Raw genomic sequence first — 17,683 nt, 5'->3', positions numbered from 1 at the left:
AATGCACCCGTACTTAGGGAGCATCCTTACCTTGGACTGTGTATGTGGTTTTACTTATACGTTAAGTTGAGAATACACACTCTTGTCTTTCTATTTTTAACTATCAGAATAAAAGTTATATTTTAGTGACATTTCAATAGTTAAACGTTATTCTTGTGGTCGCCTACTCCCTACGATATTATCTAGTGAACTATAAATTCAGTATATTATTTTTTTTTTTTTTTTTTATAAATAAAAATTTAAAATCTTGACTCAAATTTACCACTGTCATGGAAGTACAATATTTGATGAGAAAACAATCTCAGAATGGCTTGGATAAGTAAAAGCATTTTAAAGTTATCCCCACATAAAGTGACACATATCAGATTTGCAAAAAATGGCCTGGTCCTTAAAGGGATTCTGTCATCAGATTTAACCCCTCTAAACTAAACATATGCTCATGTCCAGACTAATAAGAAGAATCCTAAGCTGGCCTTATTAAACCTCACTGTGGCTCTATTTGCCCAAAAAACAGGTTTTTATAACCTGTCAATCACTTACTTAAGGTGCCCAAGGGGAGGTCCGTTAATACAGGGTGCCCGGCCGCACACCTTGCCCTCCGGTGCCCAGCGCCACCTTCACTGTCTTCAGCGCCACCTTCACTGTCTTCAGTGCCGCCTTCACTGTCTTCAGCGCCGCCTTCTACAGCTCAGCGCCGCCTCCGCAATCCTCCCCGTCCCTCTGCTAGATCCTGGGCTGTGAGCGGTTGGCGCCAATCTGCAGGTCATATCAGGGTTGAGCGAAGTGCGCATCAGGCCAGTGCATGCGCACTTCGCTCAATGAAGCCGCTGCCAGGAGTCCGCATGGGCGCATCAGGCTGAGTTTAGTGCGCATGCGCGGGATCTGGCAGAGGGACGGAGAGGATTGCGGAGGCGGCGCTGAAGACAGGGAAGGCGGCACTGGGCACCAGACGGCGAGGTGTGCGGGCGGGCACCCTGTATTAACAGACCTCCCCTTGGGCACCTTAAATAAGTGATTGACAGGTTATAAAAAAACTTTTTTTTGTGCAAATAGAGCCACAGTGAGGTTTAATAAGGCCAGCTTAGGATTCTTCTTATTAGTCTGGACATGAGCATATGTTTAGGTTAGAGGGGTTAAATCTGATGACAGAATCCCTTTTAAGGTGAAAAATGGCAGGGTCCTTAAGGGGTTAAACAGGTCTCCTACCTAGCGCTGTCACTAGATTTTTCAAAACTGCTGACAGACCTTGAAACAGTTTGTCCAAGGTTAGAAAAATGCTTTTGATTCCCCCTCCCCAGAAAAAACACACACTTTTGTCTATTGGCTTTAGAGCATGGTATTGGTATACAGTTTCACATAAACCAACCCAAGATCCTTTAACCATTTTTCTTATTGTTCTTTCTTCCTTTGATATTTTTAGGTTGGAATTGATTTCACTGGTTCCAATGGAGATCCCAAATCACCTGACTCATTACACTTCATCAGCCCAAATGGTGTTAACGAATATCTTACCGCAATATGGTGTGTGGGTAACGTTGTCCAGGACTATGACACGTAAGATTCTCCACTGTTGCTTATGATCCATATATGTTTTCCTTGTGTCCATATGTCCTTCCAAAACTCATCCTGCAAAAAACGAGCTCCATGACCCAGCAACAAAGGGGGGTCTTCCCTGGAACCCAGTAACAGGTAGGTCATTGGGCTTTGTCATTCCAATGTGACCTACCTGTTAGGGTTTACATTGTCGCATTTGTCAACAAGCTTGGAAACCTCTTCCTTCACTCTAACCTCTAAGTCTGAATTCACACGTCCGTGGAACACGGTCCGTGAGACGCCGGACAGGCATCCTGCTTAGTGCAGGAGCGCATGGCGTCATTGGTTGCTATGACGCTGTGCACTTCGTGCCGCCGCTGCTGTATAGTAATACACTCTTATGATCTATACGAGTGTATTACTGTACTGCGGCGGCACAAAGCGCACGTCGTCATAGCAACCAATGACTACGTGCGCTCCTGCACTAAGCAGGATGCCTGTCCGGCGTCTCACGGACCGTGTTCCACGGACGTGTGAATTCAGCCTTAGATGGCGATCTCGTCAGTGAGAGGGGAGTACAAGCTGTATAATATAGCAGGCACCTGTGTGTGATGGTTTAGGCACAGCTCTTGAGCCCATGCCATCACAGCAGTGTAATAGTACATATCTGTGGCATACTATTATGGCACAGTGGCTTAGTGTCACTTCAACAAATATCATTTATGTAGGGAAAGTTAATACAAGGCACTTACTAATGTATTGTGATTGTCCATATTGCTTCCTTTGCTGGCTAGATTAATTTTTCTATCACATTACAGGTGAAACTGGAAAAATTAGAATATCGTGCAAAGTTTGTTTATTTCAGTAATGCAACTTAAAAGGTGAAACTAACATATGAGACTCATTACATGCAAAGCGAGATATTCCAAGCCTTTATTTGTTATAATTTGGATGATTATGGCTTACAGCTTATGAAACCCCAAGGTCACAATTTTGAGGTCCCCTTTGCTCAGGGGGTATGGATTAATTAGCTGACTAGAGTGTGACACTTTGAGCCTAGAATATTGAACCTTTTCACAAAATTCAAATTTTAAGCTGCAATAATGCAATTCCTTTTAAGTTGCGTTACTGAAATAAATGGACTTTTGCACGATATTCTAATTTTTCGAGTTTCACCTGTATATACTGCTTATTTCTATGGTTGCGACCACCCTGCAATCCAACAGCGTTGGTCGTGCTTGCACACTATAGAAAAAAGCACCAGCCTATGAGCGCTCCTACGGTCACGGACACCAGAAAGGACAGCACTTTTTTTCCTATAGTGTGAAAGCACGACCCCAGTGATGGATTGCATATCCATGGAAATGAGCAGTGTCTAATGTGATGGAAAAATGAAACAAGCCAGCAAAGGAGGCAATATGGACAATAAGGGTCCATTCACACATCCGTAAGTGTTTTGCAGACTGCACATCGCTGGCACTATAATAGAAAATGCCTAATCTGGTCCGCAATTGCCGACAAGAATAGGACATGTTCTATTTTTTTGGGGAACGGAATTGCAGACCTGGAAGTGCGGTTCCGCAATTCTGGATCTGGGTATCACATCGTGCGGCCCCATAGAAATGAATAGGTCTGCAATTCCGTTCCGCAAAATGCGTAACCGAATTGCGGACGTGTGAATGGACCGACACAATACATTAGTAAGTGGCTTGTATTAACTTCCTCTACATGATAAATGCCACTTACTGAAGTGAGACAACCCTTTAACCACCTCATTACCGGAGTGTTTATCCCCCTTCTTTACCAGGCCAGTTTTTCAGTTGTAGCAATGCGTAACTGCAAAAAACGGATTAATTTCTGAGCCAGCCTACATGTATTTGATATTATTTTTCTCAGGGCACCTTTAGACCTTTCTTTTGTGCCATTAGATGATCGATATAATATTAAAAATCTATTTAATAAAAAAACGGAAAATTCTGAGAGAAAAATATTTTTCCTTTCTTATCAATTTTTTTTCTAACTATTACATAAGGTTTTAAGACAAAACATTTCTAAAACCATTCCCGTACGCTTGTACCCTGAAAATGGACGCTATTTATATAATTTATCTACCGGCTGGGCCCACTGCAAGACTTCAAAAGACTGGAGCGCATTTTGGATTTTGGCAACCTATTTTTCTATTGCTGGTTCTATAGCACCGTACTGCCAGAAAAATCTTGTACAGCGCCAAAACACTACAAGCCCCTTCAAAGTGATTATTTTATTTTTTTGTTATTCATCTTAGGGATATTTGGACTTTTTTTTTTTTTTTATATAAGTGAATTAACCCTGTTCTGCCACAGTCAAGGCAGGAAGAGGTTAATTCCCAGCCTGCAGGTTGACATTTAATTTTACAGCCAGCAGGTGGCGCTGTTACATAACAAAAAGCGCTCCCTGCCAGCTTTCAACTTCTTCAATGCAATACACCCTTGTAGCAGAGTGCTACAAGCATGTATTACTGCCTGATCGCTCCCGCTGGCCACGGCACACCTCCCTGTGACCGCAGCTGTCTAATGACAGCGCGGTCACAGTGATCTGCGGCGGTACGGGCCGCCGGCAGATCGCGATGTAACCCGACACTTTTCTTTTACAGATAAGAGCCTACCGCCGCCATGTAGATAAAGAAGGCTTAAAAAAAAAATACATATAAATAATTTTTTTATTTTATTTGCTGGATCCTATGTCTGTTAGTGAAATTTCCCCCCCTACAGGTTGTGTCTTTCATCTTATTTATATTCATTTTATACGTGTGACATATAATCCCATTGTGCTCTTTCTATTTGTACTTTGTTTTTGTGGCAGAACTAGTTTGCCGATTTATTAAGCTCTGCTATAATATTTCTTGCTTACAGAGACAAACAGTTCCCGGCTTTTGGATTTGGAGCCCAGGTCCCACCAAACTGGCAGGTAAGATGATCTAATATTTTTAAGATGCACAGGTTTATTTCCCTGGTTCAGCGCCAGCAATGGCGTATCGAACTGCCATATTGGTAAGTGTAGCCAAGGTGTCACCAAAACCATACAACTTTTCCTGGAGTGAAATGTGTCAGTGGAGTATACAGCCTTCACCAAGTTCATCATGTCATCTCAAAACTGTCAAGGAAGGCCAAAAACATTTCCAAAGTGTTTTGGCCGGATTATAGCCAAGATAAGTTATGAAATGCATCAAATCATTATATTTACTTGCAGTTAATAACCTAGTTTATAAGGCTGACAAAAAGACATCTGTCTATCTGTGTAAAGTACACGGGGGTCCCCAATGAGCCAGTCCGAGTCTGTTTGGAATCCATTTATTTCCAATAGTTCGCAAACAACTTCAGGTAGTATGTATACATAGCTGGTTACCCTCACCACGCTCTCCAATATATTAAAATAATCTTTTTCATGTTGATATTTCACCTTCGACACAGAGTCCAGTATTTTCAGCTTGCCGTTATATATTCATGCAATCACTATTAGTAACTGAGGACACCTCAGCCTAAGGCCTCATGCACAGGACCATATGTAATTTGCGGTCCGCAAAAAAATGGATCCGCAAAGAATACAGATGACGTCCGTGTACATTTCCGTATTTTGTGGAATGGAACAGCTGGCTCCTGATGGAACAGTACTAGCCTTGTCTGTAATGCGGACAATAATAGGACATGTTCTTTTTTGCAGAACGGACATACGAAAACGGAATGTACGCAAAGTAACTTTACTTTTTTTGCGAACCCATTGAAATGAATGGTTCTGCATACTGTCCGCAAAAAAAACCCAGAAAGAAAATAAGATTTGTGTGCAAATGTCTGTGATTCCAGAAATCAAATTACAAATCACCTCTTATAATACACTATATCTCTGGTATCACCACTTAAGATCGCCGCAGATTTTTAAACATTATACCCAAGGAGTTATTTACCTTGCTATTGCTTCCTGATCCACAACGCGTTTCTTTCTCTTTGTGTGCAGTGAAATAATCCAGGGTATATTAGATCTGTATCTATTTAGGAGCGTGCCCCGGCCAGTGGCTCAGCTCCGTTCCTATATTTAAAAAGATTGCACTCCTCTGGAACAACAAGTGACGTCACAGTTTGAGCTACAGGGGGCTGTATGTGTCAAACACCCAACGCGTTTCGGATAGATCGCTATCCTTCGTCAGGATTATGTTTGAAAATCAGCAGCGATCTTATACCAGAAATATAGTGGGTGCGGTGTATGCACGGTATCCTTTATACCATTTATATAATTCCAGAAATCTCCTCAAATTACATATTTTCGAATGACCGTACACTTGTGCAATATCACAATCTGTTCATATAGTGTGCACTCGGTCCAAATACTAGCATCCAATTAACCTTGCTCAAGCCCACAACACTTGCAATGTCCAAACAATTACAGGTTAAATCACAGACTTATCGTTTTGGATACAGCTACTCGCGATACGTGAAGGGGATTATTTTACAAGAATGGAGATGGTGGTGGAGGTGACCAGCCTTGACAGACTGACGTTGTTTGCTAACTATTGGAAATAAATGGATTAATTCCCCCAAAAGTGCTACAGGTATCATGAGTCTATGATTTAACCTGCTGTTGTAATTTTTGTTTGGACATTGCGAGTGTTGTGGGCCCGAACAGTTTTAATCAGATAATAGTATTTGGGCTAAGTACACACTACATAAAGCAATAACAATTTGTGCCATCCCATAAAACGTATGTAATTTTTGACAATATGGATACATTTCAAAATTCAGTTTTTTATGTTTGCTTTTTTTGTGTTCTGCGGCATGCAGACTAGCCCTAGCCTCTCGCGCCTGTTGGAAGGCATCTATCTTAGGAACTCAGAGTCTGGCCTTTGAAATGGTGCTTGCAACATAACCTAGGACATAAGCTAAACCAGACTCTAATCCGCAGACAGTTGATTCAGGGTGCGTGCCCTTCATCAGTCCTTGTTTGGCTGGGTAAGAGGCCTTAGTCAGGGATCTGGGGAATACTGTTTCTCCTTCGTGGATCTTGTCTAATAGGTGTAAGTGGTCTTCCAGGCCTTGCAATTCTCCTATGGTGTGCAAATTAGCCTTCTTTCCAAAGATAGCCTTGCCTCTAGCACCTCCTGTTGGAGAGCAGCTATCCTATAGGTCTGGCCTTTCCAACAGGCTTTGAAACATAATGGAAGTAAGCCAAGCCAGATACTCGGTTTAAAGGGAACCTTTCATCTTGAAAATGGTGTCTGAGCTGCAGGCCGCATGTTATAGAGCAGGAGGAGCTGAGCAGATTGATGTATAGTTTTGTGGGAAAAGATTCAGTAAAACTTGTATTTTATTCATATTTTCCCATAAAACTACATATCAATCTGCTCTATCGCATGCTGCCTGCAGCCAAACCCCTTATTCAACATGACAGATTCCTTTTAATCTCTAAATACATTGACTGATGATGTATTTTAATTTTCAGGTATCTCATGAGTTTGCCTTAAACTTCAACACAAGCAATCCTTATTGTGCAGGTAAGATGCACATTTGAATGGAGCACAAACATCCTCCCAAAACATTCCAAATTTGAGGAATTTGACATTTTAAATTTTTAATGCATTATCGTCATCAGGTGTACAAGGCATTGTGGATGCCTACCGTCAAGCTTTGCCTCAAGTTCGTCTGTATGGACCAACAAACTTCTCTCCCATTATCAACCACGTGACCAGGTTTGCGGCTGCCGTGGCACAGCAGAAAACTGCGGCTGTGAGTTTATTTATTCAAATCGCATTTGTGGAATAGTTGGGTTGTCCTTTTTTTTTTTTTTAAAGGGTTATCTGATAAAACAGGTCCATTTCTTCCATAGCTGTACCACTTCATGGGTTGTCTACTATTGCATCTCAGTCCTGTTCTCGTGAATGGGGATGAGCTGCAATACCAGTCACAACTCCTAGACCAGAGTGGTGGTGTTTCTGGGTAAAAACAGACCTTTCTCGTGCATGGCATTGGGGGACACAGCACCATGGGTATATGTCCAACTACCACTAGGAGGCACTAGACACAAAAAGTGTTGGCTCCTCCCAGGTGGGCTATACCCTCTCCACAGGCACGAGGCTATTCAGTTTTAGTCTAGTGTCCGTAGGAGGCAGACCTGTCCTGCTTTTTTGCAGGTTCTGCTGTTTTTTATTTTTATTCTTTTCTTTTTTCTCTCTTCCGCAGGTCTCGGTGTTCTCCACCGTTATACCTGCTGCAGGCTGGGGCTCCATCGTGTTCCACTTTAGTTGCCCCCCTGCGGGCGCGTACTTCGGTACCATCGCCGGTCACCCAGTCCCCACGGACTGCATCCGCAGTGGCTTGCCGGCATTCCCACGGTTTCCGTGTTGAGTCTGCCGAAGGGGTGACCCTGCTGCGCCCGAAGACATCGGATGGTGAGTATATCTGATGGTGAGTATACTCCCCTGTGTCCCTGCCCCAGGGTTAGGTTCCCTCCTGTGGCCAGGGGGATGGGATCCACCTTAGCTGGGGGTCCTGGGGAGCCTCCATCTTCCCCCTAGCCAACCCCCCCTTTTTTCTGGGGGGGGGTTATATTCTTGTTTTCCCTCCCTTCTCTTCCCCCTTGGTTGGTCTTTTCTCTCCTCCCTGGCCACACAGTCTTCTCCCTGGCTTCTCCGCTACTTTAGTCCCCGGCTTCTGCCGGGACTAGGCCTCATCTTCTGTGGCCCGTTCCCGGCTCCCAGGTGCTCCGTTTGCCCTGATCCACCTGTCCCTAGGTGTCGCTTCTCCCCCCCTACCCTCCTCACCTATTTTTATGATTCGGTGGGCCCTCTGCCGGCCGCGGTTCGCCCCGCCCCCCTCGCTCCATTCCCGGCCGCCTTAATAAATCGAGGCCCCGGCTTTTGGGCCTGCTAGGCCGCAATCTTCCCGGCCCCTCCTCCTTGCTTCCCGGGCTTTTCTGAGCCCCGCCCGGCCCTTGGGAGGGGCTATCTCTTCACCCTTTCCTGGGCTAACGTGTTTTTTCTGCTGAAGGGGGTGGTTAACCCCTTCCCTCCCCTCAATTGCTTTATGTCCCCTGCAGCCCTACTGACCACCTCTTTTGGGGGGACAAGCTGCTGCAGCGCCTCTTTGGGGGAACAGGGCGTCCGGGTCAGGATAGACAGCCTCTGCTGGCTGCTTTTTGAGCATCTCCTCTCCCAGCCTCTCCTCGGTCGCCACGTGTTTTCACGTGCGTCCGCTGTCTGCACCTCTCTGGGTCTAACAATGGCTGCCGTGCGGTCAGCCTGTCCCTGCTGGGTGCAGTACCTCTTCCCAGATCCTTTCCCCGAACAATCCCTTTGTGTCGGTCCCCCATGAATGGGCTCCCTCCGTGTCAATGCCATGGGAACCTTGACCGCCTCTCCCTGGCGGTGTCACTGGCCGCTACCAATCCAAATTGCGGCCACCTCTGCCCTCCCAGGGTCCTCCCTGCAGATGGGGCACGCTCAGTTAGGGGTACCTGCACCCGGGTTCGGCTAGGGGTAGCTCACGGTACTCCCTCGGGTGGTCTCAACGGGGTACCACCCCTCCTCGGCATCCTCGGATCCCCCCCAGGACAGGCCTGAGGCTGGTGACGAATCCTTCCTGTCACCCCATCCGTTGCCTCTGGGGACACCTCTGCGCCGATTCCCTCGGAACAGAGCATCAGGCGGTCTTCCTCCATACAGAAGCCCTCTGGGAGGTCAAGACGAATGTGGACGGAGGAACCTTTCCTACCCAGGGTTGGTATCCCCTCTAGTGGATTTTCGGATGGTGCTCCCTGACCACACAGGTATTCAACCGCACAGGTAAGGCAGCCGTCCCCGTGTTTAGCATACTGAGTCACCTACGCGGTGTCTCTGATACGTACGCCTTCTCCTTAACAGGGGGATGCCTGCACCACTGCCATAGGCTGTCCCTGACAAGCCTTCCTGGTTCCCCTATACCAGGGGCTATCCTCTACATATTTGAGAGTGTTTCCACAGGGTCCCCATCCTGGTGGTGGTGTTCGCCACTCTACCTCATTACAGGGGGTTCCTGTTCTGGGCAAGCGGTTAGCTCGGCTATCGCCTCCTGTAGGTTGGGGAGTTAAGAGCAATTGTACAGCTGCCTTGCCCCTTTTCATAGGTAGTGTACCTACACCTACTCCAGATGCGGGAGCCATTACTCCTGGCTGGCTCTGGGGTGTTCCATACAGCACTATTTCTCCCTTCCGGGCGAGATGTACAGGCCGCTTCGATTGCCGTTGCAATTGCACCTGTCTGTTCCCAGCCACTTTGCTCCCGTCATAGGTAGAGTATCTACGCCATCTCCTGATGCTGTAGCCAATTCCCCTGGCTGGCGCTATGGTGTTCCGTGCGGCACTATTTCTCCCTTTCTGGCGAGATTTACAGGCCGCCTTTAATTGCCGTTGAAATTGCACCTGTCTATTCCCAGCCATTTTGCTCCCTTCATAGGTAGAGTACCTACGCCATCTCCGGTGCTGTGGTCGATACCCCTGGCGGGCTCTATTGTCTTCCAGGCGGCAACATTTCTCCCTACGGGCGAGATATAGAGGCCACTTTCTATTGCCATAGAGTTGCCCCTGTCCGGTTCAGTTACACCTGTCTGTTCCCTGCCACCTTGATCCCTTAACAGGTAGAGTACCTGCACCATCTCCGGATGTGGTAGCCGTTCCTCCTGTCCGGCTTTATGGTGTACCATGTGGCATTTTCTCTCCCTTACAGGACGAGATTTTGAGGCCTCCTCCAGTTGCCGTGGCCATTGCACCTACCTCATCATAGTGTGCACCACACAGCCATCTTACTTCCTTCATAGGTAGAGTTCCTGAACCGTCTTTGATGCTGCAGCCGTTACACCTGTCTGGCTTCTATGGTGTACTATGCGGCCCTGTTTCTGTTGCCATTGCACCTACCTGATTGTAGTGTGCACCTGTCTTGTTCTTTGTGGTACCGTGCGGCCCTATGGGTTCCATTGTTAACGCGGTTGCTGTTGCACCTCTCTGGGTCTGGGGTGCACCATGCGGCCACATTGCTTCGATCTTAAATGAAGTTCCTCTTCACAGCCATATTTCTACTTTACAGGTTGTGTACCTGTACCCTCCGAATGCTGTCGCATCCCCAGATGCTGTGGCTATGTTTCCACTCTCCTTGGTCGGCAACATGCAGCCACTTTACCTTTATTTTAGGCGTGTGTTTGTAGTACCCCAAGTGCTGGGCCCTGTGGTGCGATCTGTGGCCCAGACAGTTTCTTTCTTACTAGGTGTTTTCTGCCCACGGGTTCTAATCTGTGCTGCAGATGTTGGTTCCATCCGTTTGGTTCTTCCATACGTCTGCCACTCCGTTACTGTCGTCCTCATTGGTCTCCTTGTGCCGCTCAAGGCACTGTCAGCACCAGGTCACCCTTGTTCAGCATGTGCATGGTTACCATATCTGGCAGGGGTGGTTCAGCCCATCCCCCACCTTATCGGTCTAGTGCTGCTTCTGGTAGCTCCAGTATATGACTGATCTGTCTGGTCCGGCGGGTGGTCCTCATTCAACCTCCTACTCCATGGCCAGGTGGTTGTTGGCCTTTGTGCTAGAGTTGCTCTTGCTTTCTCTTTAAGGTCCTACGGTATGCTGTGCTCCGCGTTACCCCATGTTATAGGGGAGTACTCACATTGTTTCCTATTGCTGAGTGGGCCATTCCTGGTGTAGTACAAGGATCTCCACTGGATCTTCTACCTTGTTTGGACATGTTGCTGGTGAGCATCGGCCGCGGCAGTGGTTTTCGGTCATCGCTGGATGTCCGCCTCACGGTATCCTTCTGGGTCCACGGCTTTTATCATTGCTGGACGTCCTCCCTGACGGGTCAAGGACAGGACCTCTGAGCGCCACACACACCTGTCTGAATTTTCAGCTGATTGCTCTGGTATCGGACAGGGCCCCGTAGTTCCTTCTGGGTCCAGGTGTTTTCGGTATTCCCTTGTATTTTCTGCTTAGTTGTGCTACATGGCGAAGGGGCAGTCCTCTTGGACCTTGCTGTCGTCTGCACCTGTCTGGTACTTTCTCCCCCCTGGAAGTTTTCTGTATGCCGGTCGCAGCTGGTTTCTACATTTCTATGTAGGCTACCCCGGTTTTTTCATGGCGACTTCTGCATTCCTTATGCATATCGATGTCTGTCGTTTTGTGGTACCTCCGAGCTGCTGTACTTGCCCTCTCTGGGACAATGTTTACGGTTTGCTGGTCAATGTTTTTGGTGCGGCTAGTTGTCCATGGCCAATGTCCCTTCCCCTATGGCGGTTTCTTTTCGCCTTTCCTGGATATGCTGGCTTGCGTTGTCTTCCGGTGGTTCAGCTCCTGGTTCCTTGTGACCCCATCTGGGTACTCCTTTCTGGAGTCCCTGTCCCTGTTCATTTGAGGTCCTCTTGGGATTTGTCTTTTTTTCCATCCTCCCACGTAAAGTACCTGGTATTGAGTGGTTTGGTGCTACGGTTTGCAATTCCACCGTATGGTCTCCTTCGGGAGGGACCTCCTCCTGTTGTAGACCCCTTCCTCCTTAGGCTGTTTGGAGTGCTCTTCTTCTACTCCCATGTCTGTCAGTCCAGTGTGTTCCTGCCAAGGTTGCCTGGGCCTGTCTCTGGTTCCTTTTTTCCATGATACTTCACATGCCCAGAGTTTCCTCTGGTCTTGCGCTTTACAGTGCTATCTTGTTTTCGGAGGCTTGTGCCTCGTTTCCTGTTTTTGGGGACGCAGGAGCGATCGTTCTTTGTTCCTGGCTTTTACCTACAACCCCCTCCTTCTCCAAGGGTTGGCAGTTTCCTCTAGCAGCCTTGGGTTTTCGCCTTTACATGGGGCGCTTGGCTTCTTCACCTGGCCTTGCGGTGAGGGGAGTCCCTCTCCCTTCACATGTGAGCCTTGCTATGGCTTCCCTCACTCGTTTGGTTTCCAGTGCTTCCCTGTTTCTTTTCTCCCCTGGCCTTTCAGGGGATGGCCACAGGTTTATGGGTCTGAGACAATGTAGGGCGTTGGGTCGATCCAACACGCAGTGCTGTCCTAATTTTTTTCTCCAGCCCTTGGCTGCGCTTGGTGTTCCCTTTTGCCACCTTCTTGCATTTGGGATTTTCTTCCAGACATTTGTCCTGGGGTGCTGGCAGCCTTCCCTGCTTCTTCTGAGGTTTCTTCCTTGTTATGAGACCTCTTGCCCATTCCGTGTTTTTTCCTGTTGGGTCACATGGTCACATTCTCCTGCACCTGTATGCCCAGCCGGTGGCACGTCTCTTCTTTTCCCACCCTCAGGGACTGCTTTGGGACGTCCCATGGTGCTGTGTCCCCCAATGCCATGCACGAGAAAATTGGATTTTTTGTACTCACCGTAAAATCCTTTTCTCGTAGTAGGCATTGGGGGACACAGATCCCACCCTATGTTTTTACTTCCGCTTCTCCGGGCTGGTCTCTTGATCTTTCCCGGTACGGGAGTTGTTGGTTCCTTGCTTTTCTTCTCTCTCCTACTGCTTTTGGTACAAACTGAATAGCCTCGTGCCTGTGGAGAGGGTATAGCCCACCTGGGAGGAGCCAACACTTTTTGTGTCTAGTGCCTCCTAGTGGTAGTTGGACATATACCCATGGTGCTGTGTCCCCCAATGCCTACTACGAGAAAAGGATTTTACGGTGAGTACAAAAAATCCAATTTTTCTTTGTAATTTGTTATTAGATGCGCTGTGATTAGTGCTAATTTGCTAACATTTGTTTCTAATGTTTCCAGCAATACTTTGTACTTTTAATCATCACTGATGGGGAGATCACCGACCTTAATGACACCAGAAATGCCATTGTCCAAGCCTCTAAGCTTCCCATGTCTATCATCATCATCGGAGTGGGGAGTGCAGATTTCAAAGCCATGGAATTTCTTGATGGAGACAATGGAGTCCTGAAGTCTTCCAGCGGGGAGTCTGCTGCCAGAGACATTGTCCAGTTTGTGCCATTCCGACAATTCCAAAATGTAAGTTGAGATTTTTCTATGGTGATTAATCATAAGTATGTGGAGTGAGATTGGAAATCAGAATAGGCTCAGGCGCCCTACCGTAGTACCGCTCTGTACAACCTATCCTGAGCTTTCTTCAGATTCCACATTGTGATACGTTCCATTGGGTGCAGTATTATAGAGCATTGCTACACACACACACACACAGACACACACACACACACACACACACATCCCATGAATAATGTAAAAAAATGAAAATCATATATAATCTAGTACATGACAACCTCTTTCTAACAAAGCTAGAACTAACACTGTACCTCACATGGCTCCAGAGATCTTCACAGGCATTGCTCTGCTAGATTTTTATTTTTTTTCAAGCTATCAGTTTTCGAGGGCATGTCCTTTCTCAAGAATGTGTCCTGAGCATGTGCTTTGAATAACTCAGTGGCTATTTTTATAGATCAGATCTAGGTGCTGGTTTGCCAACTGTAGAATATTTTTGGTGGGACAGCCCCTTTAAGCACTGCATGCACATGCATTTCAATTGTATTTCAGCATTTGGTGACGCTCTATTTTGTAACATTTAAAACATGCTTTTCTGGTGGTTTTTCAAATCCTGTAGAGAAACGCCAGAAAAAAAATGCCATACTTAGAGCATGCTTCAGAAAAAAAAAAAAATCAAATGCAAAAATACTAAATGCTGTGTGGAGACTTGTCAATAATTTCATATATGCTTTAAAATGAAATCTGGCACCAAACCAATGTAAATGCCTTGAAAAATCTGCTGTGTAAATCCAGTTTAATATGGCACCATACAGTATGCCTACACATCTGTAGTAGGGAGTCTGGGTGTCTCCATGCATATTGCTTAAAAGGGTTGTGCAGCAATATAGATGCCCTGTTCTCAGGATAGGTCATCAATATCTGATTGACTAGGGTCCACCAATCATCTGTTTGAAGAGGAGCTGGCGGTCCATGCGAGCAATGCTTTCTCTTCACTACGCTACACGTCTTCTCCTGTGGAGTAGTGTCATTACAAGTGCTCCCTCCATTCAAGTGATTGGATCAAGTACGTGCAATTACACTGCACTTCCCAGATGACGGGCAGTGTAATGAAGAGGAAGCAGCACTCGCATGGAGCTTCCTCTTCAAACAGCTGATCAGCGAGGATGACAGATGTCGGACCCCCGCTGATCAGATATTGATTTTGATATTGATCAATATATTGTATATTGCTGCACAACCCCTTTAAATCACTTGTTCAGTCACCCTCGCCCAGCAATAAAATACCTGGAACTTTAAAAAAAAAAAATCTCTGAAGGTAACGACTATAAATTAGCAGACTGTATAGATCACTGGGTTATTTATTACTATGAGCAGTCACGTTCCTATAAACCTGTCACTATTTCCACTGCTTTTCAGGCCCCACGTGAAGCACTAACTCAAGCCGTTCTTGCTGAGATCCCTAAACAGCTGGTTTCATATTTCAAGTTTTTGGGAATGCCACCTGTGAATCCTCCAAAACAGAAAACTGCATAGGAGTTTGAATATCCCCATGTGTTAGGTGCTGCTACAACCTGAAGGTTACCATCCAGAATTCTTCACCTTCATCATATAGAAGACTTTTTCAGGGTGTTATGTTATTCCTTCTTTTCTGCTTAGATGTGGCAGGCCAATCTTCAATGGACTTTCCTGGTGACAATGGCGCTGACGCTGCGGAGGTCCTGCCTTCTTTCTTTTGCTTTTCCTATGGTAGAGGGTATGGTTTGAGTATTAGCTTCTTTTGGTTTTTTCCTATGCTAACATGCTGGACCTTATAAAGGCTTATTCGGGGTTTATATCAGATTATGTCGACAATGAATGAAATCTGTTTACCACAGATGTGGCAAACTGTTTTATCGGCTAGCATGGTGCCGCGGCAGGTATTATATATGTAATAAAGGTCAGACATGTCATCATTCCACAACTGCAGAAGACCAAAGAACCTCTTCTATGCAGGTTTATCATCCAATCTGATTCCAGGCAGTGTTACTTGTGAAGGGAGAGGACTACTCTAGAAGCTCAACTTAAGAGTTTTCCATGAATGAAAAGTAGGAGCATTCCTATAATTGATGACATCTACCTTGTTGACCACAAATCAATATAAAATGTATGTATTAAAATATATAAGCCAGTTTGAGGTTGGTTTTGGCATTATGTACATGACCACAGAGTTTATGGAGAGAAACTATGTAATCCACCCAATATGAACTGTGATAACCCTCGTGAGGTATCATGGCTGACTCACATGGTGTGATCATGTTGAGGTTTCTTGTATCTTTCTGGAAAAAATTGACATGTTTAGGGAATGTGTCCCATATTGAGGTAGAGAAGGAAGACAGGCACTCACTTTGCCTGCTATATTGAATTACTTTATTGTATACGTCAAAACTGTGACACGTTTCATCTCTAACAAAAAGCCTTATCGGAGCTCGTGTTAGAGCCGAAATGCATCACCGTTTTGATGCTTACAATCAAGTGATTTAATCGGCTAGCGAAGTGAGCGCTGGTCTTCCTTCTGGTTTAAGGGTAGATCTAAAAACATTTCTATTATGAATCTCGACTTAAGAACCAATTTACATGGAGTGATCTTCATTAAAATGTAAGTGAGAAGCAATCAAAATTATCATTCCTTTGCAAAGGCATTTTCTTAAAACTTTGCTTCGTCATCTCGCATTGCTACAACCCCTTGATATGTATAATTAGAAGAAAATCCCACGAGCTGTACATTGGGATTCTGTCTAGAGACACAGTGCACGCTTAACCCTCTACATGTACACTTTCATATGGAGACACTGAGAATTCAGAAAATGTGATGATATTGCCAAATCAGAATTTATCACTCTAAGCTAACTATATGCTAAATTGGCCAATTTATTTGTGCCTGAGTATCACAATAGTGCTGAATGGTGCCTTGTTATAGTAAGCATTTGCCCTCTAATAGGGTCAGATCGGTCCTTCCCTAACCTAGATAAATTACCCAAATTGTGTGATGACATGAGGCCATTATTACCCGATCACAACAGGGACATTTGTATAGCCATAGAGATTGTCACGTACTAAAATATCTAAAATCTCCCTGACTATTCCTATGAAGATGAGGTAACCTTTTTCACTAAACATAGATTTTCTGTGCCGTTAGTATTTTACCTACATTGGGTAAAAAGGGGTTTTAGGTTATGACGGAAAGCTTTTGGGAAGCACTGGCTTAGAGGATACTTTATTAGATGCCTTACTTTGCTATGCATTGGCTTGGAGTAATATGTGCCTTTTTTTACTGTCCTCCAAGTTATTAACTGATGCCATATTTTTTGCATTTTCCACTTTCTGACTATGCTTTGTGCCGTTTTGCTGTTACATGAACCTTTAGAAGATTTATAATCTTTCTTACTATTCCTTGTAGTCACTGAAGTATATCCATATTGGCATTTTCTTTGCTTTATATATCAGTCACTGTAATATGCAACAGTACTTAGGAACTGTTTTATGCAAGTTCATGTTGTACTCTGATCTGGCACTAGACTTATCAAGTAGACTGCTAGAATAATCAAGGATTTTATCTCATCTTGCAGTTTGTATATTATTTTTTTCATAGAAATGTCCAATAAAATATATAAAAAGTGTTGTATTTGTGTTTTGACTATCAATATTGTTTTTGCAAACACATATATCTAAAATGGATCTGTGCATCCACTTCTACCATTTTATGCAAACCTCTCATTTGATGATAAAATGTGTTTGGTTATGTTGCTTGCGCAGATGGACATGGGACAGCCCCACTACTAGCTCCATTCACAGACTACATCTGTACAGATAAGTATAATTTACATGTAGGTTCCTTGCTAAATTACAGTGTCAAAAGTTGAACTCTGATTTGTGCCTCCTTAATGAAGCCGAGTTCAGCTTCGGATTTTGACACTGTAATTTATGCACATAACCGTGTCATGTCATAAATGCGAGTCAAAGTAATTCTCGAGATATTTGCATCAAGATCGCAAAGCCCTCCATGGAGCTCATACATTTTACGGTACTACAGAGGCTATATTGTTAATTAAGTTTTTGAAATAATCGAGTTTGGATACAGCAGTCCGTACACGATTCGCTCAACACTAATGACCTACATAGTTAAGTCACATTATTATGACTTC

The 17,683-nt window shown here is 45.2% G+C and overlaps 1 protein-coding gene across 1 annotated transcript in view; it reads left to right on the top strand.

Moving 5' to 3' along the window:
- The window catches only part of CPNE1 (copine 1), a 113,095-nt gene extending 95,937 nt beyond the window's left edge, over nt 1-17,158 (top strand). Inside the window, 6 exon segments of the mRNA XM_044300247.1 lie at nt 1,421-1,554; nt 4,425-4,479; nt 7,003-7,054; nt 7,153-7,286; nt 13,275-13,511; nt 14,919-17,158. Of these exon segments, the coding sequence (XP_044156182.1) occupies nt 1,421-1,554; nt 4,425-4,479; nt 7,003-7,054; nt 7,153-7,286; nt 13,275-13,511; nt 14,919-15,035 (729 nt within the window). The 3' untranslated portion in view covers nt 15,036-17,158.
- Nucleotides 17,159-17,683: the final 525 nt, after the last annotated feature.

The sequence above is a fragment of the Bufo gargarizans genome, chromosome 6 (genome assembly GCF_014858855.1).
Source record: "Bufo gargarizans isolate SCDJY-AF-19 chromosome 6, ASM1485885v1, whole genome shotgun sequence".
Taxonomy (NCBI): Eukaryota; Metazoa; Chordata; class Amphibia; order Anura; family Bufonidae; genus Bufo; species Bufo gargarizans.
The sequence above is the reverse complement of the archived record's forward strand: the minus strand, read 5'-3'. Positions and strand labels throughout refer to the sequence as shown.